Source organism: Helianthus annuus, chromosome 13 (genome assembly GCF_002127325.2).
Source record: "Helianthus annuus cultivar XRQ/B chromosome 13, HanXRQr2.0-SUNRISE, whole genome shotgun sequence".
NCBI lineage: Eukaryota > Viridiplantae > Streptophyta > Magnoliopsida > Asterales > Asteraceae > Helianthus > Helianthus annuus.
In genome coordinates this window covers 75,698,099-75,724,553 of record NC_035445.2, presented here as the reverse complement: position 1 = coordinate 75,724,553, position 26,455 = coordinate 75,698,099, and the positions used below count along the sequence as shown (strand labels likewise).

Sequence of the window (26,455 nt, the reverse complement as noted above, 5' to 3'; positions counted from 1 at the left end):
AAAAGCCTAGTTCGAGTTTTAAAAATAAAGCTTCAATTGATCTCAATCTCGAGCTCTTGTAGCTTAAACAAGCTGAGCTTAGCCTAGTCGAGCTCGGGCTCAGCTAACTTACATCCCTGATAATGAATGTAAATATATTCCATTACCTGATGTTGGAGAGATGTGGAATACAACAGGGTACAATGGTATATCCATCAAGAATTTTAATGAGGCAAGAAGTGGTGGAACGGTAAAAGTGATATATATTTTAATTTTATATACATTAACAATTATTGTGTAAATATATGTTAAATAGAACTTGTCTAAATAATAGCCATGTTTAGGCTCGCGAACCAGCAAAAACTCAATAAAAGAACCGTGACTAACTTGATTGTTTAGTTATACTTAATTACTTATACACCAAAGCGCCCAAACGGCTTGTAATCCAGCTATATATCAAGGTGTGAAGGACATGTGTTCGTCCCCAAGAGTTTGAGGGCTTATACTTTATATCCCGGTGCGTATGATTAGAGAAACTTTTTAAAACTAACAAGTGCAATATGCCAACATAACCAATAATCAGTTACTTATATATCAGGTATAAATAACTCTTTCCCGGTAAATTCTCAAATGAACGATAGAGAGACCTTTCATTACATCCATCCAAACCCTTTATACCCCCCCCCCCCCCACCATTTCCCCAATCCGATCAACTGGTCGTCATTCATTCAACACCAGTCCCCTTCTACCCTCCAATCTCCCAATAATTCCATGGCGAAACTTCGCCGTTCGCTAGAAGAACGCCGTCAATTGCTACAACCATGTAAAGCCAGACGCATGGCGGAAGTGGTAGGCGGGACAACAGCCGAAGTAACGGCTGTTTGCTGCTGCTTCCCATGCGCAGCGGTCGATTTCACGTTTTTGACAATGTACAAGGTCCCGGCGGGTATGTGTAGGAATGCTATTATGCGAAGGAGGCACCGGCCGAGGCTGATGATGCCCCGAAATGGGAAAGAAAGGCGGGTCAAGACGCAGCTGGAGATGCATCCTGCGGTCGTGGCTGCGTTACAGAGGTTTGTGAAGCCGGAGATGGATAAAGATATGTTGGCATTGGAGGATGAAATGTGGAAGAAGTTTGCTGATAGTGGATTTTGGAGGGGTACAAGAGAGGATTGAAATTCATATAAAGGGAAATGGCAATAACTAACTTAACTACCATGATAACATGAAAGTGTACAAGTTGTAACTGCTTATTTCATCAGGGTTTGATTGGAGAAAAAATATTGAACTAAAAAGTAAAAGGTTATAAAAAATAGATTGTATGGGATGATTATGAAACTGAGACTATGTGTTGTCGATTAACTAAATTACTGTCACGTAGGAATTTGAGTAATAACTAGACACCAATAACCAGGTGTAGTCATGGGTGTGAATTTCTGATACGACCCGAAAATACGACACGAACCTAACAAGAAATTTGCAAGTTTTGGTTTAGTCTAAACGGGTTAGGGTCAGTTTTAGGTTGAACCCGCGAACTTGTTTAGCTGAACGGGTCGGGTTTGGGTCAACCCAGTCGGTTGGCGAGTTGACCCCATCAGACGGCATAATCTAACCTAGTTAGGTATTTAGATGAAAATGGCAAAAAGTTACAACCATGTGGGGCAATATGGTACAAAAAAAATCATTTTGAACGAAAATAACAAACAGACCCAAACCTCAGGAACAATTTTGGCAATTAACTATTACTTTTATTATGATATCCAAAGTAATACTAATCAGTTACCTAACAATTTGCTGGTGAGTAGGCTTGACCCGACCCAATCAGTTATGGAATCCGACCCACCCACAGCAATCTGATCGAAAAACAAAATACCACAGTTTGGTCACAAGTGACAAGCCCATATATGAAACCCAATTATAGCCCACATAATCATGTGTGTTTTTTACTAGCCTATCTGTCATCACAATACCCCATGCTCGTATTCAAAGGCCCAATTACTAAAGGTAATCGACTAATCGACTAATGAAACTAGTCGGATGCCACCCACGCTTCGCGGCGGGTTCAAAATGTAGATAAAAATAAGTCAATCACGAACGTGGCGATAAAAAAACATGGTGACGATATATTCAGAAGTCACCAAAAAGTTATGTCATAGTATCCAAAGCCAAGTTATTCGAAAAAATTGACACTAAAAAGTATATAAAGATAAACACGATGGTATGTCATTACAACGGGTCGGTTTGAACATTGATAAAAAAAACATCTTGCAATGGTGTATTTAAAGATGAGTGCTGAGCAGTTTAAAAACCAAACAATTTATAACACTGAATAGTTAAAAGAAACTTTAAAATAATTGGTTGTCATCCAAACAATCTTACAAAAAATTAATGTTGAAACGTTAAATAAAAATAACTTGCGTTTAATTATATATTACAAAAAAATCCCATATTGAAGGGGTATGGTCGCAGATCTTGCACCAAACTTAGGCGCAAGTGACCATCTCCCGGTTTACTTTCTCACTCGACAAAGAACATGACTCAGTCCGTGCGGGCGCGCGGACCCGGTTTGCTTTCCCGCTCGGATAAAGGTTCTCACCTTGTGTTTGAAAATGACTGTTTTAGACAACATACAAAAAATGCGGTGATTGCTACTAAAGATGGTAGTTGTTAGTATCATTTGAATCAACATCTTCTGCAACTGTTGTGTTATTACATTTCACATATTGCCATGTACAAGCGCGCGCGGGGATGACATCAGATAATGCAACCTTCCGATTTAGATTTTAAGAGTTGAATTTTCGTTCAAGCTCCGCCACTATTAATATAATACTACCTACTATTTTCATAATAAACATTAACTATTCATAATTACTTTCTTATCTAGGTTGCAACTTTGAGTGGTAGACATTATCTTTTAGGTTCAAAATGAAAGATAACTTAAGCATATATAAATGTGTTGGGCCCTTGTTAATAAATGCACATGCTTTCACAAATATGATTTAAACAAATAAATGGATACAAAGGAAGGAACATAATGTCATAATCATATTAAGGAAAGAAACTTAGATCCCATCTTTTGCTTTCAAAAAATAAAACAAAAAAGACCCACCGTATTTGATTGATGCCTAACGACTTTTCAAACACTACCTCACTCCAACGCAATAAATTATCAAATCATCATTTTAAAATCCAAAATATTCGAAACTTATTAAAATATGCTAGCATTTTTATTCTTATCTAATCCAACTTTAACTAAAGCGTCTAAAGTTTAAAGATACATAAAACAACTACCAACATTCCAAGTGTATAGGCCGACATGTGATTATAAAGATGAAATAAACGTTCTTTATGATTGATTTATAGAGGTATAACTAGGATGGGTAGGGATATGGTAAAAAGTGTCTAAAATGTGAGAAGGGTAAGAACTGTTTTAAACCATTGGATATATGATCTAATAGTTGAGATCAATAGTGTATAAAATGTAAATTGTGTTTTAATTAGAATGACCTTATGTAAAATTAAAAGGCAATAGTGACTTTTCCAATGTTTCAAATATGGTAACCGTTTCAAAATCCCCATCAATCTCCTATAAATCAACGAATTTATGGTAACTGTTTCAAAACCCCCATCAATCTCCTAAAGAATCAGCGAATTTCTCGTACTGAAATAAATTCTTCGATTTCCTTCACAACAACTTTTTATAACACTATAAAGAACAGTATATTACATGATAAAACACTATATGAAGATATAACACTACATGTTTACTGTAAGACACCATACATAAATAAAACACTGTTGATGGGGGATAAAACACTATGAAAAGGAACAGTATATTACATGATAAAACACTATAGGAAGATATAACACTATCTGTTTACTGTAAGACACTATACAAAATAAAACACTATTGATGAGGATAAAACACTATGAAAAGGAACAATATATTACATGATAAAACACTATAGAAAGATATAACACTATCTGTTTACTGTAAGACAGTATACAGAATAAAACACTATTGATGGGGATAAAACACTATGAAAAGGAGATTAAAGATATCTGTACATAATATAACACTCTTGACTTGGGAATATAACACTACAACAAGAACTTACCGTAAACAATTAAATGTATAGAACAAATCGAATTCGAATCACATCCCTAATATATCGCCTGATATTTTTGGCAGTTATCTTTGGAAATCAATTAATTGATAAGAATGGACAATTACTAATATACCCTTTTGAATTAATTAAGATAACGGACACTTGTCATTCCCAAATTATTTCTCACACTTCTCACAAAAGTTGGAATTTTTACAGGATCCTCTACCTAACTAGCATAAAATCAATTTTAGACAGAAAAATAACACAATCCTATAAACATTTGTACATTTAACCTTCTACCTTATACTCTTTAGGTTTAAATAGTGAGCCCTCCACATTTTTGTGATAGGGGAATATGTACATTTGGCAACACTCTAAAATGTTACGTGTATATATATATATATATATATATATATATTATGTGATTTTTATAGTTAAATCCAAATCATACATCGGGCTTGTAACCTGTTAGTATCAAAGTGTGATGGAAAATTGAAAATGTGTGCTTCCTATGAGGTTGAGAGATCTAATCCTATTAAGAACAAATGTATACATTTAATCAGTGTTGGAAAATATTGAGACTAATCAGCGACTAGGTGGTTATTAATTGATAGTCGGCCGATCACTGATTAATTTTCAGGTAACCGGTGAATTAATCGCTAGTGAGCCCTAGTCGACCAGAAAAATCGGCCCTGGTCGATCGGAAATTGATGATTTCGCCAGATTCCGACCAAACTATGACAAAAACCTATAAATTCTGCTGTTTAATCTTGTTACCTTGCAGACTTAAAAAATGGGTAGATGAGGATTAAAACCTGTATACTTAAATACATATAAAAATGTGTATATATGTAATTGAAAATCACATAGAAAAATCTTAATCTGATTAATCATGACTAATCCCAATTAATCACTAGTCGACACATCATTGTCCAACTAGAGTCTAGCGATTCTTACATCCATAGATTTAATAACAGAACGAATAAAAAACATACTTTATTATTTTATGATATTTAAAAGACCATGCGTAGTGGTGAAGGAAGACCCTTGGGCATTATCCGCCATGTGGCGGTCCAGTTAGCAATGGAGCATTAGGGACGTTTTTTCTAAAATGAGTGTAGTGGTGTAATGTCCAATAATGCTTCATCCAATGATTACCCAATTATTTATTTTTTTGTTTTTTTTAAATTAAAACCCATAACATTTCGTTGGCAACGGCATAATTGGCCCAAATATCTCAATCCGGTGTTTGATTTGGAACGCCCCAACTCAAATTTTCAAAAAAAACACCCATAGAGGCGGTGGATTTTTTTTTTCAGAAAAAACGCCAAAAAAAAAAAAGCCACTAGTACGAGTGCTAAGAATGTGGATATTTTTTTTTAAGTAATCGTTTCAATATCATTCCACACGAACAAGTACAATTACAAAGCAATGGCAGGTAGTCGGGCAACAAGTTGCGCCGCCACCCCCTTTTGAATAGAAAAACCAATTCTACTAAATACAAAGTTTGAAACCTTTAGCGACGAAGAATTACTATTAACGACTTTTTGAACCCGATTCAAAAGTCGCACAGCGTCAGAAGCGAGACCACCAAAGGTATCAAACGCAAACGGGACAAACAAACACATGTGGATAAACGGTATTGGTAAAATAAAAACTTAAAAAGGTAAAGTTGTACTTCATGAATTTTCCATCTCTCCACTCATCAAACCCTCTTCTGACGCTATCTTCCCTCCGTTTCTTCCATCAAACTTTGATGCTTTCCGCTTTCCACAACTCTTGGTAGATCAAGAAAACCATCAATTTTCATCTTTTTCTTTCAATCCACATTTTTTAGGGTTCTTGATCACAATCTTTGCAACATTCTACCAATTCCCATATAGGTAAATTCATAATTCCACAAAAAAAAAAAAAAAAAAAAAAAACACCCTTCTACTGGATCCATCTGCTATCTGGGGTTTTCAAGATTTTGTTATACAATGTTGTTTAACCATAAAATAACTTAGTTTTGATGTAAAGCTTTAACCTTTGTTATTTCTCTTCATGGGTTTTCTTGTTTTGTAGTTTTTTTGTTCATATAGGTGTGTGTTATCTTTGTTGTATGTGATTGTTATCTGGTGATCAATTAGGTTAAAACTGAAGTTTAAGGGATTATTTTAGTACACATTTATGGTGTAATTGAGTCATTTTAATATTTTACCATCATAGAAGAAAAAATGTTGAGGATCTAATGTTAATTTTGATGTGAGTTATTGGTCTTTTACTCTTTTTAATGTCAAATTTATGACTTTTTTTTTTTTTTTTTTTTTTGTGGTTATTTAGGTTCCAAAAATGGAAGATGGAAAGAATGAGAATCATCTGATTTCACCTGCTGCTTTTGTGGAAGGAGGGTTACAAGAAGCTTGTGAGGATTCTTGTAGCATTTGCCTTGAAGATTTTTGTGATAATGATCCAAAAACGGTAGTGATCGTATTGTTTTTACGTATACAACGGGTTTTTCTTGATTTAAATGGTGTTATTGATGTAATTTTTAATCCATTATAGGTTACTTGCTGCAGGCATGAGTTTCATATTCAATGCATTCTTGAATGGTACTATACATTGTTTTTATCGAATAGCGAATTTGTATGAAATGCAACGGTTTTGATACATTTTTTTATTATAGGAGTCAAAGAAGCTCTAGTTGTCCTATATGTTGTCAAGCGGTTAGCTTGAAAGATCCATCCAGGTGACCTGTTTTTGTCATTAGTTACGATTTCCGATCGACTGTGTGTGTGTGTGTGTCTATTGGTGTGCTGATGTGTATGCCATTTGCAGTCAAGAGCTACTGGAGGCTGTAGCGCGAGAGAGACATGTGAGATATAACCCAACAAGAACTTCCGCGATATTTCATCATCCGACTCTTGGTGATTTCGAAATTCGAAACGTACGTCGTGGTCATTTCTGTAAACTATGAATATCGTCATTTATTCCATAACAAAACTTTGACTTTGACTTTTGACTTTTTATTACAGTTGCCGGTTGGCTTTAGTGGTAGTGAACTTGAGGACCGAATCGTTCAACATCTGGCCGCAACCGCAGCTGCCATGGGGAGTGCCCACCACGTGGGCCCAAGGAACCGCGTGTCGATCGGTCACAACCAATATGGTGCCATCATGTCGGTTACTGGCGGTTTGGTTCAAGAGCAAGCTGAACCAGTTGCTGAACCGGCTGCTGTTGACTCTGCTAGTGGGGGTGGCACGGTTCAACATTTAACCACATCTGGAATGGTGAACGGGTCAAATAGTCAACATGGGACCTCGGTTATTCATAGGTATTAATGTTTGTTCAATTATTCTTTTTCAGTATTTACGTGCTAGTTCTTTTTCAGTATTAATGAACTTGGTTCTGATTAAAAAAAAATGATTGTTTGAGAAGCATTGTTGAATTTGAATCAACAATCAGAATGACAAAATTACCATTTTAACCCTCTGTATGTTTTAGTGTTAACTAAACCATGACTGCTTCATAAGGATTTCAAATCGAAAGAATTATAACCTCTAGATTTTTTTTTTTTTTTTTTTTTTTGATGAAACGAAATAGTACAATTGGAATTTTATCATAACATCATTAATAAATTCAGTATATTTACACAAAATGTAACATAAAAAGTTAAAGTTATATGTTTTATTTTTGAGTAAAATGCCAAAATCGTCCTGAGGTTTGGGTTGATTTGCCTGTTACATCCAAAATAACTTTTTTTTTTTTTTTTTGTATCTGGACACCTGACGTTTTGATTTTGTTGCCATTTCCATCCAAATCACAAACCCAGTTAAAATGTATCGTTAACTCAGGGACGGTTTTGCCAATTTACCCATTTATTTTTCTGTTTTTTAATTTTTTTGAGGTTTGGGTAAATTGCCAATCGTCCGTGAGTTAACAATACATTTTAACTGGGTTTGTGATTTGGATGGAAATGACAACAAAATCAAAACGCCAGGTGTCCAGATACGAAAGAAAACGTTATTTTGGCATTTTACTCTTTAATTTTTTGGTTTTTTTATTTAACATTGTTTGAAAACTATATTATCTTTACGTTGCTTGCTACAGAAGCTCGAGCGGTCTATCTTCTGGGCCTGATCAGGTTAACGCAGGGCCATCAGAAATAAACGGAGCTTCAGATACATGGAAATCGAGATTTAACGCATTTTCAACAAGGTATCTCTTTTAACTCTTTAAGCCATTTTATTTTTAATCTAAGTCTTAAGTTCTTAAATAAATTTACTAATTTAATTAATATTTTGATTGAAGATATAAAGAATCATTTTCGAAGAGTACACGAGGGTGGAAAGATAAACTTTTTAACAAAGGTCCTCCATCCACGTCAAATATCGGTTCAGAAGTACGGAGAGAAGTTAATACGGGTATCGGTAACATTTCTCGCATGATCGAACGCCTTGATGTGAGAGAAAACAATAGACAAAATGATAATCATCAGGTTTCAGATGCTAGAGAGAGTAATCATAATCGAGTTGAGACAGCTGGCGTGAGCGGTGCAAGCTAGCGTGTTTTGCTAATGTTTGAGCAATAAAATCTTCTGCTGGCAGTTACATTTAAAGGTGAGTTATGTTTTCTGTTATGTCTTTGACTATCTGTCACATGGTCAAACATATATTCTAATTATCGGATTTTTGCAACTTCAAATGACAAAAACACATCCAGGCATTGTTGCCACAACCCGTTTCGTTAAAGCTGATTGTATAATCCTGATATGTTAGTATTTTATTTTCTTGATTTAGTATATCTTTGACTTTTGTAGTCAAACATATTGGTATTCATCTTTTCTTATTAGGTTGATAAATAAAAGGGTAAATAGTCATTTTAACCAACACATATTTCCACAAGAAACCGATTTGCTTTATCAAAATGACATCTTTAAATTCAATAAACAAACAGATCCATTTTTTACAGTAAATTCACTGCACATATGCTTTCAAACTCCAAAACAATGAACCATCAACTTGTCAAAAACAAGTTTTATAACATATTTAACCTCCAACAACAATGTCCACATGTGTCGTATCCGGGTTGGCCGAACTTGAACCGGACCCACTTTCCTGCACCTCATTGACTTCCAAGCAACCTTCAACTTCATTACAAACTTTCTCATCTTTGACTTCTGCTATCAAAGCCTTTTCTTTTGACTTACCTGTTGTAACTTTGTCTCTTGAGGTTTTAGTCAAAGATTTTCGGTTCGGCTGCTTTAAAGCAGCAGTATGGTTGTCATGGTTCGTGGGGTTCGACCTAGGGGACATGGTTCGGTCTTTAACGGCCCGTGGGCTATGAGCAATCTCTATACATTCCGAAGACTTGCTCACCTTACCCACATTGCTCTTGTTTCTTCCCAGCTTAGGTGATACGGGCCGTGTGGTTGGCATCTATCATTACATACACAAAACAAACACGATATTATTTCACACGACGTATAAGCAAAGGGGGTGTTTGGATGTGCGTTTTGGAAGTAATAAGAACCAAATATTTTATAAATGGGAAAATCAAGAAATTAAACATTTGACCCATCCACTTTAACAAAATAAACATTGATTGCGTTCTGGGGACTCAATTTTTAAATTTACACCAAATTAAAGAGAATTTTATTATCTTTAAATTGGTGTAATTTCTTGTATAAAAAATACTATCGTATGAAAAAAAATTATGCTCGTTTAAAAATCGTGGTGGAAAAGGAAAAAAAAAAGTAAGCGCAAAAACCTATGGCACAATCAAAGACGCAAACTCTACCTCAGACGCAAACTTTGCAGAAATTTCAGGGATTGCATGCGATGTTCATTTTGATAAAGTTGACTGGTCAATGTCCATTTTGGTGATTTTCAATTTATATATTTACCTTTTTGAGTTGAGGTTTTGGAGGGGGCTCTTTGTAAAAATTTGGTAGTGGTGTAGCTTTAAAAGTCAAACTCTTCCTCAATTTCTTTATCTCCTCTTCCTGGTTCTCCTGCATTTTCACAAATTTAAAAACATAATTAGCTTTTAATCAAAGATAATCTTTTGTTTGACCATAGAGTTCAAAAAACCACACCTTTGACTTTGCTTGCAAGTTAGTCTTTTCTACTTCTTTTGCATGAACCTTCTCCTCTATCTTTGAATAAAACTAGTGAATAAAGATAAACCATAAGTTCTCCTTACTCATTTTCATTCCAAGAAAGTTAAAAACTACACCTGTTTTCGCCTTTCGGCTCGTTCATCCAACCTGAACGAAAAACCCGAAGTACTGCTCCTACGCCGCCCTCCAGAGCCGCTGGTCGCATTTCTAGTAAAGTCAAACGACGAAAAACAAAATTCAATCACAAGTCAAACAATTGATCATAGACTAGTATGATTAACCTTTTAGTCAAGTAAAGAACAATATGGTGAAGCAGTGGAACTCGCGCCATCATCTTCTTTATCCGCCATGGTAGTTTTAACTTTAACCGCTTTCAATCCACTAGAAGTGTTTTTCGCAGAGTTTGATCGAGTGGATGATGTTGGGTCATGGGTTCGGGTCTTTGCAGGGAAAGATAAACTTTGAGACAAACTTGGTCTTGTGGTTCGACCGAATGCACCCGTCTTATTCCCCCTTTTAACCACTTTACCTTTCTTAGATGATCCAACATCTTCATCAACTTTTCTCAAATCTTCCACAACTTCATTAACATGTATAACCGCGGTTTCAGAATCTAACGGAGCCTCGTTTCCAGACTCCATTCCTACCCCAAAATTTCAGGTTTTAGTAACCAACTATCAATGCATAAAAATCAAACATGACATAATTTTTCTATATATATATATTGCATACACTATTTACTCGTTTACTTTCGCGGGTTCACCAAAGTCACAAGTAATGAAAGAAGATTAAACAAAGATTTTCTAAATTTAAGATAACTCGAAAGTTGAAAAATTCAAAAGAAGAAAACTAATGTAACAAGTTAAGCACAAAAGAAGAAAATATTGATGATGAATAATATAAGTTATAACTAAAGGGTGTACCTTGTATACAGGCTTAATGGATGATCTACACTACACAAGAAGATGAATTTTGTCACAAAATTTAAATGTTATAAAGTTGGTGATCATGGATGAGTTGGTGTCCGGAAAATAGGGGGAACAGGTGAGTATTGTGATGGTGCCAACGTGGCACAACGGAGCAATGTGATTGGTCCCATGTATACCCCAGCAGCACCGTTGGATTGAGCTGTCTTAAGATGGGTTGGTTGTATGTTTTCATGTTGATCAACGGCTTACAATTGACGGTTATAATGGAATATTTGAAAGTGTTATATGGGGGTTGGTGGTATGTATGTCATATTATATTATTATATATTCATGGCCGGTTTGCCGTATTTGTGTAGTTATATAACATTTTAACGTGTTGTATACTGTTTTTATTTAATTAATTTTTTGATTTAACTAGAATGTGATTTTCAAAATGGTTCCTGAGTCATACATTTTTTATAGAAGCATATACACACATATTATTTATTTTTATTTTATTTATCTTTTTCTTATAATCCGGGTTATTTAATATCCCTAAGTCTGTTCGAATTCAAATAAAGTTTTAAAATTTTCAAATACGGATAATTTGATTTGACTTGTTTAGACTTTAGCAACCCTGGACATCCGTGAGTGTCACATCCTAGTGCCAATAACCTTGTGTTGTATTGTAAGTCATAACTACGAGTGCCAATAACCTTGTATTGTAAGTCATAACTCCTCTTCTTCACGGGTGGGATTAAAATAACGAAAACCCTTATTGGGATGGAAAAGATATAATGAAATAAATATCATGTGATGCTGATGTGGAGGAGAGAGAATTGCGGGATGGATGAGAAGAAAAGTATGAATAGCTTAATGGCCTTAAGAATCTTTGTTAGTTAATAGTATATTTGTTAACGTAGTATATAAATATAGCGAAAACATTATCAGGTCATCTACCAATCTTTAAAAAATAAACATGATTTTTTTCTTTAATAATCAAAGAAACTAGGTAATATACATATTTTTGGCCACAGTTTCAACAAAGGTTGTATAGTTTCATAGTTACATACATTAACCAATGTCACATAATCTACTTGTTAGGATGCAATATGTGACGATGTAGATCGAAAAAAAAAAAAAAACGAACACGAATAATATCAACAAACTGGCACCGGCTCCCTTAACCCGACACTAAAATCATCCTTCAACTGCTTCTTTGTCAACGCCGCGCTTCCCTTGTGCATCATTGCTACAAACTCATTATAATCTATACGGCCATCCTGCAAGTCAACAACATGAACCGATTCAACACAAAAAGTCAAATCATCGCGATTCTTTTACACAAAAATGAATATTGACCATCATATATAATTGATATATTGGTGGCGAAAAACGTACATCATTTTGATCAGTTTCTTTTATAATTTCTTCTAAATGAACATCATTTACTCCGAATTCTTTGCAGGCTTGTTGGAGTTCATCAAGGGTGATATAACCACTGCCATCTTTATCAAAATATGAGAAGGCAGCAAACATATAGTCTTCCTTATCGACTTGATTCATATGTAACGTTGCAGCTATAAATTCTCCATAGTCGATAGTACCATTATTATCAATATCCGCCTGCATTTTCATTTCAAAACATTAAAAAATCCATAATGCAACAAGAAAAACAAATAAAATACTGGCTTTATAGCATAGTGGCATCTTGGGGTGGGATAAGGCTTTGGGACCAATAGGTCCTGGGTTCGATTCCCACAAGGGGGTTTTTCCCACATTTATTGGGTTTCCTCCTGAATTGGTGTATAGGCATTATGCCTAGTGGAGATGGATATGATCGGGTGGTTCCGCTGGTGGCACGAGGATACTCCAGTGGTCCGTCAGTGATCCAAATTTGCCGTTCAAAAAAAATAAATAAATAAATAAATAAAATAAAAAATAAAAAATACTTACAGATTGCATTAGATCATATATCTCAGATTCTTTAAGATTAGAACCAAAACGCGTAAGTCCAGCCTTTAGCTCTTCAAAAGTAATATAACCACTGTTGTCCGTATCTATAATCTTGAACATTTGTTTTAATCCGGCGATTTCTTCTTCTGAGAGTTTTGACGCGATAACCTGTGAAAACATGAGACGAGTAAGCATAAAGTTGACATTTGCAATGAGATTGTGCGTTATTTTCTTGAAATCTTTACCCTTAGAGCCATTTTCTTGAGCTTGTTCATGGCCGAAAACTGAGTCAACCGGCTCAAGACTGCAGAGTCAAGAGGTTTGTCTGGAGCAACACCGTCTTCATTAATCCAAGGGTGGCCTACGGTGATCAATACAAGAATTAGAAATATAATTATAATGCTAACGAATATACGCGACTTGAAAACATAATAATCACTTTTAAAATACAACCCTGTCAAACGAATAAAAAACAAATGAAAACGAAACAAACTGGACTTACAAAGAACTTCGTGAGCCGTTATCCGCTTTCTTGGGTCTCTAGTAAGCATTTTTCGAACCAAATCTTTAGCGCTTTCGGAGATACTAGGCCATGGATCAGAGGAAAAGTCAAGTTTGCCCCTCAAAACCTCTTCAAATATCTCATTTTCAGATTCTGTAAGCAAAACAAAGATTGTAAATGGTGACGAACCAAAAGAAAATACAATCGTTACCGAATTATTGTAGTTTTCTACACTTACCACCCCAAAACGGAGGCACCCCACAAAGAAGAATGTAAAGAATTACACCCGCACTCCATATATCCGCTTCTGGACCGTAATGTTTTAACAAAACTTCTGGTGCCACATAGTAAGGACTTCCAACCACATCGCTAAAAGTTTCCCCTGAAATTTAAACCAAAATTTATTAACTCATATGCGAATGAGAAGTCAGACACCAGGGCTGCACAATGAACCTAATGTTCAGCGAACAGTTCGTGAACCGTCACTTCTGTTCGTTCGTTTAATAAATGAACGGACATGAACAAAATTTCGTTCGTTTAGTTAAATGAACGAACATGAACAGCGGTCGCGTTCGTTCATTTGTGTTAGTGAACGTTTAGTAACGTGTTCATTTATGTTTCGAGAGTTCATTAGTGCATTTAGTTTTTATATTTTATTTAAATACTTCAAAATTCTAATAAATAAAATATTTAATAAGTATGAGTGTGTTATATATTCTGTTCATGAACGCTTGTTTGTGTTCGTTTATTTCAATATGTGTTCATGAACGTTCGCTTGCGTTCATTGTTCATTTCCATAACAAACGAACACGAACATATAAACAAGGTCTTGTTCATGTTCGTTCGGTTCGTTTACATATATGTATATGTACGTATACGTATACGTATATACGATTAATTAGGTACCTGGTTTAAAGAAAACCGATAGCCCAAAATCTATAGTTTTGAGAGGCGAATCTTCATCTTCATCAACAAACAGAAAATTCTCCGGTTTTAAATCCCGATGCATAACGCCCAACGAATGACAAGCTTCGATCACACCAGCAATCGTTCTAACAAGATCAGCCGCTTTTCGTTCCGAATAATGTCCTTTTTTCGTAATCCTATCAAACAGTTCACCTCCAGCACAAAGCTCCATAACCAAATGAACCGCAACAGAATCTTCATACGCCCCTTGAATCGACACCACATTAGCATGTCCAGATAAATGATGCATGATTTCAATTTCCCTCCTAACATCCTCTACATCCTCTTCGGTTAACAGTTTCCTTTTCGCGATTGATTTGCACGCGAATTCTTTACCTGTAGTCCTCTCTATGCAAATAAAAGTTGTACCAAACTGACCATGACCCAGTTTAGGACCCAAGTTATAGTACTCTTTCAAATGCCCGGTTTTGGTTTTTAAAACCGAGTCAGCTCGTAACCCTGCACTCAACATTCTCTTAACATTATATGCCACCTTCGGCTGCAATGATGCGTCCTCTGACCGCTTGACGTCTTGATTAGGGGCTGTGTGCGGCGGAGATGGTTTAGCGTCGTTTTTTGCTATGATCATCAATGGTGAAGGTGCGTTTTGAACAGCGACGAGTGGTCTAGGATCTTTGTCTACTTTGTTACATTCTTCGTCTTTGTAATCGATAAAATCTGGTGACCGAGACCACAAGTATGGATGTGACACTAAATGGAAGAATCCATCTTTTGAGTAGCATGATCCTCCTACACATACATTTCCCATAATTCCAATATGATGTTACTAACAACAAAGAAATATTCAAGAATATAAAACAAATGTTCAAAACAAGATGATACTTATAGAAAAAAAATGTGATGTAAATTTAAAGGAAACAAGATTGAGATTGGTGGGTGGGTATGATCGAAATATTTTAACATGGTATGGGTTGGGTTGGTTTACTAGGTCTTTTGTTTGAGAAAAACCTTGGAAAAAAAGGGGGACTTTTTCTGTGTTTGAATGTTTCTACATTTGCATGTTTATATATATTATATATATACACAATGGAATATGGCTGGCTGGCACTCTGGCAGCGAGTGAGAAGCGTAGAAAGTGACGGGTAATTCAGTTGGGATGTTTACGTACGCGTTAGGCACACACGTATATCATATATTCAACAAGCTATCATACCTCTTTTGGATCTTAATGTGACTTATAAAGAGTGATGACTGATGATATATACATTTACATTAGAATAAATTACTTTTTAAGTTCCTGTGTTTAAGTGATTTTAACCAGTTGAGTCTAAAATCAAAAAGTTTAACTCTCCGAGTCCCTAACCGGTCATTTTATAACGTTTTGAGTCCCTGCGTTTTAGTGGTTTTAATCACTTGGGTCCAAATTCAAAAGTACAAATGTTAAAAATTGGATTCAAAACGTTATAAAATGAGTGGTTAGGTACTTCAAGACGTTAAACATTTTGATTTTGGATTCAAGTGGTTAAAATCATTAAAACACATGACTTAAAAAGTAATTTACTCTTTACATTATTATTTTGACCTTTGTCAATTATAGTATCACCGTAACTGTAACACATATACAAAATAACATTTATTTCAAAACCAAGAATACATTTAAAAACAGTAAAAACCGCTTATGGTTGCATAACTTTCTACCTAACTGTATCATTGAATCATCAATGCAGCGCGTACAGGTAATTTCTAAAATAAATGCTCTACTATATATAAGTATGTATAATTGTGTATAGACTATAGTGACTTTTTATATAAGCGTATGTATATAGTGACTTTTTATATAACTCATTTTTTAGGAGGTTAAATTGTTTTTAGCATATATTAGTTATTTATACAGCTCTATTAAGGAATATAAAAAGATGACTTTATGACTTTATCCACTTGCCTTGGTCTCTCTAAACTTCGTTTGAGTACACGGTTAAGCAAAATATTAAGTCTAGTCTTGTATACAATCATTATAATCAATTAATTATTAATATCTCAAACCTTAATCTATACAAAATGACAATAAGACATGCACGAGCGTTTAACGTTTAGCTAAGTCAGCCGCTGGCTGGCCGGCCAGCCGTCCGTCCATTGCCGGAGACAGCCAAATATATGTATTTGCAACATTTTCTAAATTGTAAATGCATTTAAAGCTTAAGTTTATCCATATTGTAATGGGAATTGATTTGGATTCATACAGCACAAGGTACAAGATTAATAATACAGAGTACAAACAACACATAGCAACTTCAATGATTTTAACAATCAAAATTTGTATTCCGAGTAGTAGGATTTCCCCGCGCTTCGCGGCGGGCTTTTGGTCATGTCGGTTGGTTCATTACGATACCAGCATGATATTGTCACCTAGCATAGCAATCGACATGTGTTTTATATCAATTGAAAACCATATAAACGAATACATGTATCAGTACCGGTGTTGTTCGGTTGGCATTGGTTCGGTTTGTTACGGTACTGGTATGGTACTTGCACTCGATCTAACATACAATACCAAAAAAATCTATTTTATTGTGAATAAAACTCTGTGTTTGGCGAATTTTATATTGCCTCGTTGAGTATCGGTACTATGTTGACCCTCGCATTGCGAACACAGGGGTCGTAAAACCATACTAAGTAGTAAGTAAACGGCGACCAAAACCGAGAAAATCGTAAAACAAAAACGTGAGTTTATACCACCACATGGCGTAAAACATAGGCAAAGGCAAATGTGAACTTATACCACAAACTGACGTAAAATGCAGATAAACTCACTTCAAGGCAAAAAGAATAAAAGACAAAAAAATCATTGTTCATAAGAAGCTTAAAGATTAGTTATGTATATAAAGAAATATAAATATATGTATTTCATGTAGCCATGAGTTAAGAGTTTATTCCAAAATCTGACTAGAATATAAGCACTAGTTCACTACTTCAAACATCTCTAGCCAAGCCTGAAAGGTCAACATGACCATCTGGTTTGACCACCTTGGAAGGCTCAGACTCGATAGGCACACTCCTTTTGAAAGTAGGTTTCGAATCTCCATCAAAAACACGAGGAAACCCAAAAAAGGATTTAGAATCTCCATCATATAAATGAGGAGACCCAAACATACCGAACAACCCTTTTGTCATATCTTCAGCGGCCTCAAAGAAACGGTCCATGTTGCCAAACAGATCACGTTCAATTGCTTCGACGTCACTTCGTAGTCCAGGGAAATTAAATGGTGATGATTGCATCGGTAAAGAACCTTTTGTTACCTGCTCTGTTACGTCTTCTTCTGTGTATTCCTTGTTAGATTGCACCACCTCAGACGGCCTGAACACATAAGTTTAAGAAATTGGTATAAAACTTGAAAACTTATAAAGAATGCCTAGAGAATCTTAACAGCATCCATTGAGTGTCATAGAAAAAGACTAATACAATGGCTTCTTGTTCTTAGATTATATAACTATATAAGTATAAGATCATATAAATCTTGTAAAAATACTAACAACATACCACCTGGACCAGCGTCCGGGTGAAAGGATGGACCTCAACCCATTTTCTGGGCAAGCTTGCTAGCGAACCAACGGTATTCCGGACCAAGAGCAAATGACACTACAACATGCATTAAATGTATCATGACATAGGGGCACAGTGCAGGAGGGGACAACAAAACCTATACTTCCTACAATACATTCTTTAATGTCACATGAGCAGCAGCTAGAATGATTCAATGTCCTTGCTACAATACATTCTTTAATGACCACCTAACACACAGCCGCAGTCATGCACTTGCTATAGCATAGTTGTTAAAAGCCATCGCCTCTTGCGCCTAGGCCCAATTTCCTAGCTAAGCGAGGCAATTGCGCCTTAAGTCAAGGCAATTGCCCTTTAATTCTCCAGGTGATGTTCATGTGCAGATTCTGGCGAGATTCCTAGATTATTAATAGTTTTCGGCCAATTTCTCTAAATTCTGGCAAGATTCTAGATATATTTCTACTTTTATCTAACGAAACTACTTTTCTAAACTAATAAACTAGCATTTTATAACTTTTGGTACTAAATAGACGATATTAAATGTTGTATAATAGCTTTAGTTTATTTATTTGAAGTATAGTATTAATTTTCTATTATATAAAAATAATTTAAGTTTTGTTTGTTGTACGCTTTTTTTTTCTCAGGCCCGCGCCTTTTTTGCGCCTTGCGCCTAGGCCCCAGGCAAGGCAAGGCCTATGCGCCTTGAGTGCGCCTAACGCCTTTAATAACTATGTGCTATAGTAATCGTGATTACGAACCAAACTATATATATATGAAGAGTAACATGATAGTTTTGCCATTCAATCCTCATTACTCTCAAGCATTTACTCTCTCTGATATGGTAGCTCTCATTTACTACACATTGAATCGGGTAACATCCCTGTAGCGAGGCTACCAGTTGCTTTGTATTGCACAATTATTCTACAATACATTCCTTAACGACCACGTGACACGCAAGCCACAGTGAGAACCACTCAATGTACTTGCTACAATACATTCTTTAATGACCACCACCTGACACAAAGCCACAGCCAGAATGACTCATGTACCTGATATAGCACTCGCAATTATGAACCAGACTATATGTATGAAGAGCAGCATGACAATTATTGGTATTAAATCCCCATTACTCTCAAGCATTTACCTAATATCCTCAGTCCTCTCAGATACTGTAGCTCTCGTTTACTACAAGTCATGCGCCAAATCCCTGTAGTGAGGCTAACCGTTTCTTTGCATTGCACAGTTATTCTAAAGCACCACTTAATCGCCCACCAAACACGAAAACAACCACAATGTTGCAACAGTTACATAGCCGATATGACGCAGTCCACTATTTCTTTCATCTAGCTTATGGTTCATCTCCCCTATATAATCCTAATTACAATATCAACCAGACCTATTGTCATAGCTCTAATTCAACCATTTACAGCCCTTCGTCTTCTCATCATCAACTAAACCTAATGTCATACATACCTCTAATACAATCATTATATAAAACCTAGATTAATAACAAAACACATACAAATAAAAACCCTAGCAAACACAAAAACATTTCCTATTCTCCAATAGAAACAATATTACAAAACGGAATTGAAAACAGAATCACCTTCCAACGCAATCCTTAAGAAGTTGCTCAGTTTTTTCGCACTTTTTGATGAATTTTCCAGGCTCCACCTCCTCAGTGCTGCACTGCGAAGAGATAATCTTCCTCGTCGAGCATCGAGCTTCAGATCCACCGTTCAAATCATGAAATTCGTTGATTTCACCGGAGTTTTGATGATCATCGTCGTCTTCGTTCCAAACCCAACCCATTGTTTGTTTCTTCTCGCACATTCTGGAAACGTCGGTTTTATATCATCAGGCGGTTACTTTCTGATCAAGAACATATTTTTTGAAAAGTGCAAATAAGCCCTTGAGGTTATAAGTATTGAATTCATAAACCTTTAACTTTCTTTTTGATTGGATGTAAAAAGTTTAATTTGAGAAACTTAACTACTATTGGTTTTGATTTTTTTCCCTACTAGAATTCTGATAAGTTTTTTTTTTTTTTAATATGTATAATTTAACCTTGTTATTATTCTATATAACATTTGCCGTATGTTCTTAGGAACAATGTTCTAGTGTTAATTTGCACCGAAAGCTCAATGGTCAAAATACAGTCATATTGTTAATTGAACAAAAGTAAAGTGGTATTTACTATGTTGCCACAAAGTTGTATTACAAACATAATAACATTTGTTTTTATGTTTGATATTAATGTTAAATATTCTAATACTATTTGTTTTTTTTAATATTTTTGTTATAACTATCTGTTTGTTATCGTATTGTTTTTTTTTTTATTCTGTTTTTTTAATATTATAGTTTTACATCCCCATTTCATTATCTTGACGGTTTTGTTATGTTTCACTCTTAGGTTTCTGTTTTGTTAACATCATGTTTTACTGACAATACTGTAATGAACGGAACATGATACCAATCAAATTCCTAACAAGTCATCGCGGCAATGCACTCTGTCTTTACGGACAATGCCTCTTAATGCCTTTGGTTTTGACCACAGTTTTGATCCCTCGGGGTTTTTCTCTGTTTTTTTTAAGTTTTTTTTGCTTCCCCTTAAGTTTCAAAGATGTCACTTTTGCCCCCCGTTTTCTAAATACTTTATATAATATTAACTTTGACCCCCTCAATTATGGTAACACAATTTTACCACCCCGCGACGCAGAGGCTTGAAACTAGTTTGCACTGTATTTATAAATTTCCAATACTTTGGTTTCAATACAGTTCTAGATCGGTATGTGAATTTTTTTGGTGGTATATGAAGAGGTAAGATTATAAGCTACTCCGGCTAAGGTCTTTCGTACAACAATGTGAGACCAACAAAGGTTGTAATAAGCGCATCTTCGAATATAGCACTTCTGAGTCTCAATATCAAGTAACAACCTCTAATACCAGTGTACCACATCATCATCATTATGACACGGAAAATCCTAACTGATTAGGGACCACTGAATAACTAACTAAGAAAGCGACTAATCCAGTAAGGACCACAAACTGGCATCAAACATACCTAAAATATAGATACCACCTCAAGAACACAGGAGAGGTACACAATATTTGAGAGTCCGAATCATACTCTCTTTTAATTCTTTATTTCCTCCTACAAAAGTATGCATTCTCACGTCAATGGTGGTCATAAAGAGACTCTCTCTCTCTATGGTGAGGCTAACTGGCGATAATTTTGTAGATATCTTAGGACCCAAAGCAGTGATTATCGACTTATCGTCCTCGCTCGTTCATACACTGCACCTCAATTCACTCAAGCAATCATGTAAGTTTTTGAGTCTTTAGTAGAAAATAAATAAAGAATATTCAAAATAAGCAGTGCGAGTGAAGTATTCAAAAGTTTTTATCAGTTACATACTTTACATTATATTCATATTGCCCCAAACCAATTAATAAACACTTCTGTCCTCTCTCCATAACCCTCCTGTAATCTTTTATATCTTCACATGTATAAAAAAGAAAACATATCTAGACCCAAATCGCAAACCGAACCGCATAAATACGCCTGTTTATGTATTAAAAAACAACAATCCTTCATGAGTTTAGCCTGCCAGAGGTGAAGCTGAGACAGCAAAATCTTTGTTTTTTGACTTTTTTCTGGGTCAAACTACTTTCATCCATGTTCTTGATCAACTCTCTATTAATATCACCATTTTCAGCTAAAACCGCTTCATGAACTTTGTGCCTGAGAAAAAAAAAACATAAAAACATTGCGGGACGTGTCTGAATGCGTTTAAAATCGCACCCACAAACCAAAAATGAGAAAAAATCAAACTTTTTTGGAAACTTAGTATTTGTACCTGGAGGTATGAATTAAAAGACTGTCCTTTGATTCTTGTGAGTTCCTCATTGTTAACTCGTTTACTAAATGTTTATGGCCGTTTGATTTATCGTCTTCAAGATCAGTAAACACGTTGTTAACGGATCGCGAGAGAGATAACGATCGAGTACTAAATCTAAATTCCCTAAAGATAGAAATGACCTTTTCAAGTGTTCCCAGTGCTTTATTCACTTCAGGATTTATAACTATTTCCTTTTTACCATCCGCAATTAATCCGTCCCTAATATTATTATTATTATTATTATTATTATTATTATTATTATTATTATTATTATTATCATCATCGTCTTCGTCTTCGTCATCGTCATCATCATCGTCATTATCCTCGCATGATCTATACGTCTCTTCAACTTCCTCTATTTCACTAACTGGCAACTGATTTTCATCTTCTATTTCTTTCTTTGTGGTACGATGCTCTTCAGGTTGACCAATGTTGACCGTTTCTTGTTCCAAAACCCCATCATCAATCTTGATTTCTTTCTGTTCCAAAATCCCGTTTGAAAATTTGTTTTCGGAGTAAAGTGCTTCACGAATATTACCGTAAAATGGATCTTTTAAAGCCTTGCTGAAATCTACATCGCCTTTGGTCACAGTGGCCACTTTCTGTAGTAGAATGTACAATTAGCATGAAAAAAAAAATGCAGTTTGTAGTTTATAAATAACATATTTGACCTAAAAAGTCAAACATATGATGTGTGTTTTGAAGTGATTTGGAACTACACCTTTTTATAAAGCTTGAAGCCGCTACCTATAATTTGCCGGGAAATAAAGTTGATTATCGCTGGCGGAACAAAATCAAGTTTTATATCCATATTTGCAATGGCCCTGCAAACATTGAAATTTTCTGAACTTGTCTAAAAGTTTTTAATCAAATAAAAAAAATGGCATCAAACAAAAAACAAAAGAAATCTTTTACCGGAAGTAGCTTCGATTAGCACTCACTTTCTGTAAAACAACGCCTCCAACAACGTCTATCCTCGTCACATTTTCGACACCGGGTATGCCATCTCTCGTGAACCCATGAGTGCTTTTCTCAATGTTCTCTGTCTCGGGAATCTGAAAAAAATGAAGTTGCACAATAAGTAATTAGCATAAATTTAATATATTTAATATATATTAACTATACGAATTATTACCGTGTTCAAAAGGAGTATAATGAGATCCTCTTGGAAGTAGTCAACATTAACAAAATGGACTAGCGCCTCTCGTGTTGATAGTGGCCATGAAAGCTTTATTCTTTCTTCCACATATTTAGAAATTTAGATGTCAATATCCATATATAATAATAGAATAAAAAGTTTTAATTATTGAGTTTAATTAATGGTTGGTTTAATTTCACAAACCTTACTAAGGATATTTGTTCACCCATTCGGACCTTTTTCTCACATTCCGAATAGATAATCTTAAATGTTGGGATATTAAACTGAGGCCACCTGACAACAAACAACAATCATAGTAAGGATCATCTTTGGTATGGTTCAAGACGGGACGGGTTGGGTGACTTGCAAACGCTTTTTGTACATTTTGAAATCACTTTTTATAAAAAATAAATAATGCATTAAGTATGATTATAGAAACAATATTATTACAATAATTATCTAGATCTTTGAATGTAAACGGGGGTTGTGGTACAGCTTGTTGCCCGTTAACATGCCATTATTATGTAATTTTCCTAACGTTTAATGAAAACTTAATGTCGTTAAAAAAAACTTGATATTCACTAAACTAGACTTTGTGCGACTATTAACCATTTTGACCCGTTCGACCCATTGGCATATTTCCCCTGTAGCTCAACTTTTTAATTTGACCCGTTTGGGATAAAAACACAACCCAAATCAACCAATTCACTATTAAATGGGTCAAAACTGTCACCTCTATAGTGGAGATTACTCGAGTAGTTGTGGTTAAATAGGTTAGCTTCATTATGCAATTGTACTTTGAGGGAAAAAAGACGGTTTGCTTGCCAAACAAAAACACAAATACAATAGTTCAAATAGTCTATAACTTAAGGACGAACGTACCATTTCGGGTAAAGTCCCGCCTCCCACGTTATGCACATGCCTGTTTACAAACATACTATATAAACAAAAATCGGTGTGGACAAATGCATGAAATGCCTTAATCAAACTTACAAACATCTAGCGGCCCGTCTACATATCCTTCCACAAGTAAATTATGAAACGGAGTACCAGCGGGTCCCTCCTTATACATTACACGGCAATCTTCATTATCCTGTTTTATCTGTTCAGCAAGATAACATTGAATTCGTAAATGGCCGAAACAAACAGACGGCTCAACATAATAAACATAAAGATGAAAAAAATCAAGAAAATTTACAAATAATAATATTATTAATATGACATACTTTCCAACCACCATGTGGTATTTCATTAGCTTTTGAGCTTTCAACAGCATTCCCAGAAGCACTTTTAAGCATGCTGAGAAAATTAGCCACTTCCTTGGTTCTTTTTTGAATTAAATTATCATTTATTTCTGCATAACATAAAATCTTTGTAACTAGTATACATATTTACAACCGAAATTAATAATTCGCAAGACCGGCCATCAACAAATGCTAAAATCATATATAAAGAAACCTTGATCTTCACTTTGTGTTGACTTTGACATTTGATTTTCAACTAGGGTTCTTAAGAATTCCATATTAGAAAGATCATGAGACATGAGTGTTTTGTCCAGCTTATCTCTATACTGAGATATACTTTCTTTTTCCTCCATCTGTAAAGTATAATATGACTCTGATCTTCAAATAAAAATCTGGTCACTGTAAAAATCCACATCAACAAATAAAATCACAGTCAAGAAAGTTGACCTACAGTAAACAAGAACTACCAAAATTGTACAAATTTGATGTTTTTAACAACACCCATGTGCAAAAGATTTCAACTTTCATTCAATTTTCAAATGGGTCATCCTCAAAATGGAATCATAGTCAAGAAAATTGAGCTACAGTAAACAAGAACTACCAAAATTGTACAAATTTGATGTATTTAACAACACCCATGTGCAAAAGATTTAAACTTTCATTCAATTTTCAAATGGGTCATCCTCAAAATGGAATCACAGTCAAGAAAGTTGACCTATAGTAAACAAGAACAACCAAAATTGTACAAATTTGATGTTTTTAACAACACCCATGTGCAAAAGATTTCAACTTTCATTCAATTTTCAAAAGGGTCATCCTCAAAATGGAATCACACAGTCAAGAAAGTTGACCTGCAGTAAACAAGAACTACCAAAATTGTACAAATTTGATGTTTTTAACAACACCCATGTGCAAAAGATTTCAACTTTCATTCAATTTTCAAAAGGGTCATCCTCAAAATGGAATCACACAGTCAAGAAAGTTGACCTACAGTAAACAAGAACTACCAAAATTGTACAAATTTGATGTTTTTAACAACACCCATGTGCAAAAGATTTCAACTTTCATTCAATATTCAAAAGGGTCATCTTCAAAATGGCAAATTAAGTCAAGAATTGATAAAAATTAATCTACTTTTTGTCAAAAACCTCTATTGGGGACATTCTTTTCGTCTTCCCAAAGTAAAAGATCCCAGAAAAGAATCAAATTCCATATAAAAAAGTAGAAACAGTGTTTAAAAATTGAAGCTTTATGATCTTGAAATTGAACTTACAGGTTGACTTTCTTCAGAAATTAGAGGAGCTTTATGTGAGAACACTAAATTTTATAAATATGACAAAAGGGTATGTGATTTGGGAGGTGAAAAAGGAGACAAGTTGAAGCAGAATAAGATGGAGCAAGAAAGATGGTTGACATGATGGGGGTATGTATTGGAGATCAAAAGGGGAAGGTTGAGTTGGTCAATGGTAATTGATTGAATGGTGTTGTGTTGGAATTTTGTGGCTGTGATTGTGTACAGTTGGACTCATAAAAGTTTCCGCAGTTAAGATCACAACTGGAATCATTAATGTGGAGGAATTGCAGGTAGCTTTCTATTTATATGATGTCATTTTGAATAGGGAAAATTACCAAAGTGGCCGTTTGACCAAGCCATTTTCCAAAATAGCCATTTGACCGGGCATAATGCACCCTCCCATCAAAGTGAACTCCCATATTTATGCACCTTCAATCCAACCACCAGCTAGCCGACACGTGTCCCTGAAGCCTGAACCGGCTTTATGCCGCGTCGCCTGGCAGCCGAGCCGCTTCCCCCCCAAGCCAAGCCGCTTCGCAGAACACCTGCCAATATGCCGCTACCGCTATGCCCATTATGCCGCTACCGCTATGCCCAAGCCGGTACACCTGCCAATATGCCGGTTCACCTACAAATATGCCGGTACACCGCTACCCCCAAGCCGCTTCGCTGTTTCTTTTTTTTGACTCTTAACTGAAGTAACTGAGTTTTCTAACTCAGTTAGTGGTTTCTTTTATAAAAACTAACCTACTTGGACTAACTAGGTTATTTTGAATGTATTAAAGGATCTACTAACTAGGTTAGTTTTCTACTAACCTTGTTAACCAAAAAATAATT

General features: G+C 35.2%; 6 protein-coding genes across 10 annotated transcripts; 2 read left to right on the top strand and 4 right to left on the bottom strand.

The window, feature by feature from the left end:
- The first annotated feature begins 750 nt into the window (after positions 1-750).
- On the top strand, positions 751-1,155 carry LOC110901067. Its single transcript, XM_022147920.1, has one exon. It carries the CDS (start codon positions 751-753, stop codon positions 1,153-1,155), a length of 405 nt encoding a protein of 134 aa, XP_022003612.1.
- Positions 1,156-5,764: 4,609 nt separating this feature from the next.
- Positions 5,765-11,441, top strand: LOC110898222 (E3 ubiquitin-protein ligase RHF2A). Of its 2 annotated transcripts, XR_004877208.1 has the most exons (9): positions 5,765-5,971; positions 6,411-6,548; positions 6,633-6,679; positions 6,754-6,816; positions 6,906-7,014; positions 7,103-7,401; positions 8,178-8,285; positions 8,379-8,686; positions 11,123-11,441. XR_004877208.1 is itself a non-coding variant. In XM_022144978.2 (8 exons), the coding sequence occupies exons 2-8, from the start codon at positions 6,420-6,422 to the stop codon at positions 8,629-8,631; spliced, it is 1,008 nt and encodes a 335-aa protein (XP_022000670.1). In that variant the 5' UTR covers positions 5,765-5,971; positions 6,411-6,419; the 3' UTR covers positions 8,632-8,868. The 2 variants fall into 2 exon arrangements, 1 of the variants encoding a protein (XP_022000670.1); XM_022144978.2 differs by lacking the exon at positions 11,123-11,441 and having other exon boundaries at positions 8,379-8,868.
- Positions 8,980-11,229, bottom strand: LOC110898224 (protein WVD2-like 4). 3 transcript variants are annotated; one of them, XM_035981992.1, is made up of 6 exons: positions 11,112-11,229; positions 10,495-10,831; positions 10,305-10,395; positions 10,165-10,236; positions 9,973-10,080; positions 8,980-9,505 (listed from the first exon to the last, which is right to left on the bottom strand). In XM_035981992.1, the coding sequence occupies exons 2-6, from the start codon at positions 10,827-10,829 to the stop codon at positions 9,116-9,118; spliced, it is 996 nt and encodes a 331-aa protein (XP_035837885.1). In that variant the 5' UTR covers positions 10,830-10,831; positions 11,112-11,229; the 3' UTR covers positions 8,980-9,115. The 3 variants fall into 3 exon arrangements, with proteins under 3 accessions (XP_035837885.1, XP_035837886.1, XP_035837884.1); XM_035981993.1 differs by lacking the exon at positions 11,112-11,229 and adding an exon at positions 10,921-11,066; XM_035981991.1 differs by lacking the exon at positions 11,112-11,229 and having other exon boundaries at positions 10,495-11,066.
- Positions 11,442-12,102: 661 nt separating the features above from the next.
- On the bottom strand, positions 12,103-15,532 carry LOC110898220 (calcium-dependent protein kinase 26). The gene is made up of 7 exons (XM_022144976.2): positions 14,461-15,532; positions 13,793-13,936; positions 13,555-13,707; positions 13,298-13,413; positions 13,053-13,220; positions 12,498-12,722; positions 12,103-12,379 (listed from the first exon to the last, which is right to left on the bottom strand). Exons 1-7 carry the CDS (start codon positions 15,287-15,289, stop codon positions 12,257-12,259), a joined length of 1,758 nt encoding a protein of 585 aa, XP_022000668.1. The 5' UTR covers positions 15,290-15,532; the 3' UTR covers positions 12,103-12,256.
- Positions 15,533-17,310: 1,778 nt separating this feature from the next.
- On the bottom strand, positions 17,311-19,883 carry LOC110898221 (fra a 1-associated protein). Its single transcript, XM_022144977.2, has 2 exons — positions 19,647-19,883; positions 17,311-17,836 (listed from the first exon to the last, which is right to left on the bottom strand). Exons 1-2 carry the CDS (start codon positions 19,871-19,873, stop codon positions 17,452-17,454), a joined length of 612 nt encoding a protein of 203 aa, XP_022000669.1. The 5' UTR covers positions 19,874-19,883; the 3' UTR covers positions 17,311-17,451.
- Positions 19,884-21,396: 1,513 nt separating this feature from the next.
- On the bottom strand, positions 21,397-25,860 carry LOC110898219 (MATH and LRR domain-containing protein PFE0570w). Of its 2 annotated transcripts, none has more exons than XM_035981990.1 (11): positions 25,473-25,860; positions 24,539-24,723; positions 24,307-24,434; positions 24,074-24,182; positions 23,963-24,002; positions 23,285-23,374; positions 23,078-23,177; positions 22,858-22,997; positions 22,664-22,766; positions 21,901-22,544; positions 21,397-21,785 (listed from the first exon to the last, which is right to left on the bottom strand). In XM_035981990.1, exons 2-11 carry the CDS (start codon positions 24,675-24,677, stop codon positions 21,635-21,637), a joined length of 1,644 nt encoding a protein of 547 aa, XP_035837883.1. In that variant the 5' UTR covers positions 24,678-24,723; positions 25,473-25,860; the 3' UTR covers positions 21,397-21,634. The 2 variants fall into 2 exon arrangements, with proteins under 2 accessions (XP_035837883.1, XP_022000667.1); XM_022144975.2 differs by having other exon boundaries at positions 25,598-25,860.
- Positions 25,861-26,455: the final 595 nt, after the last annotated feature.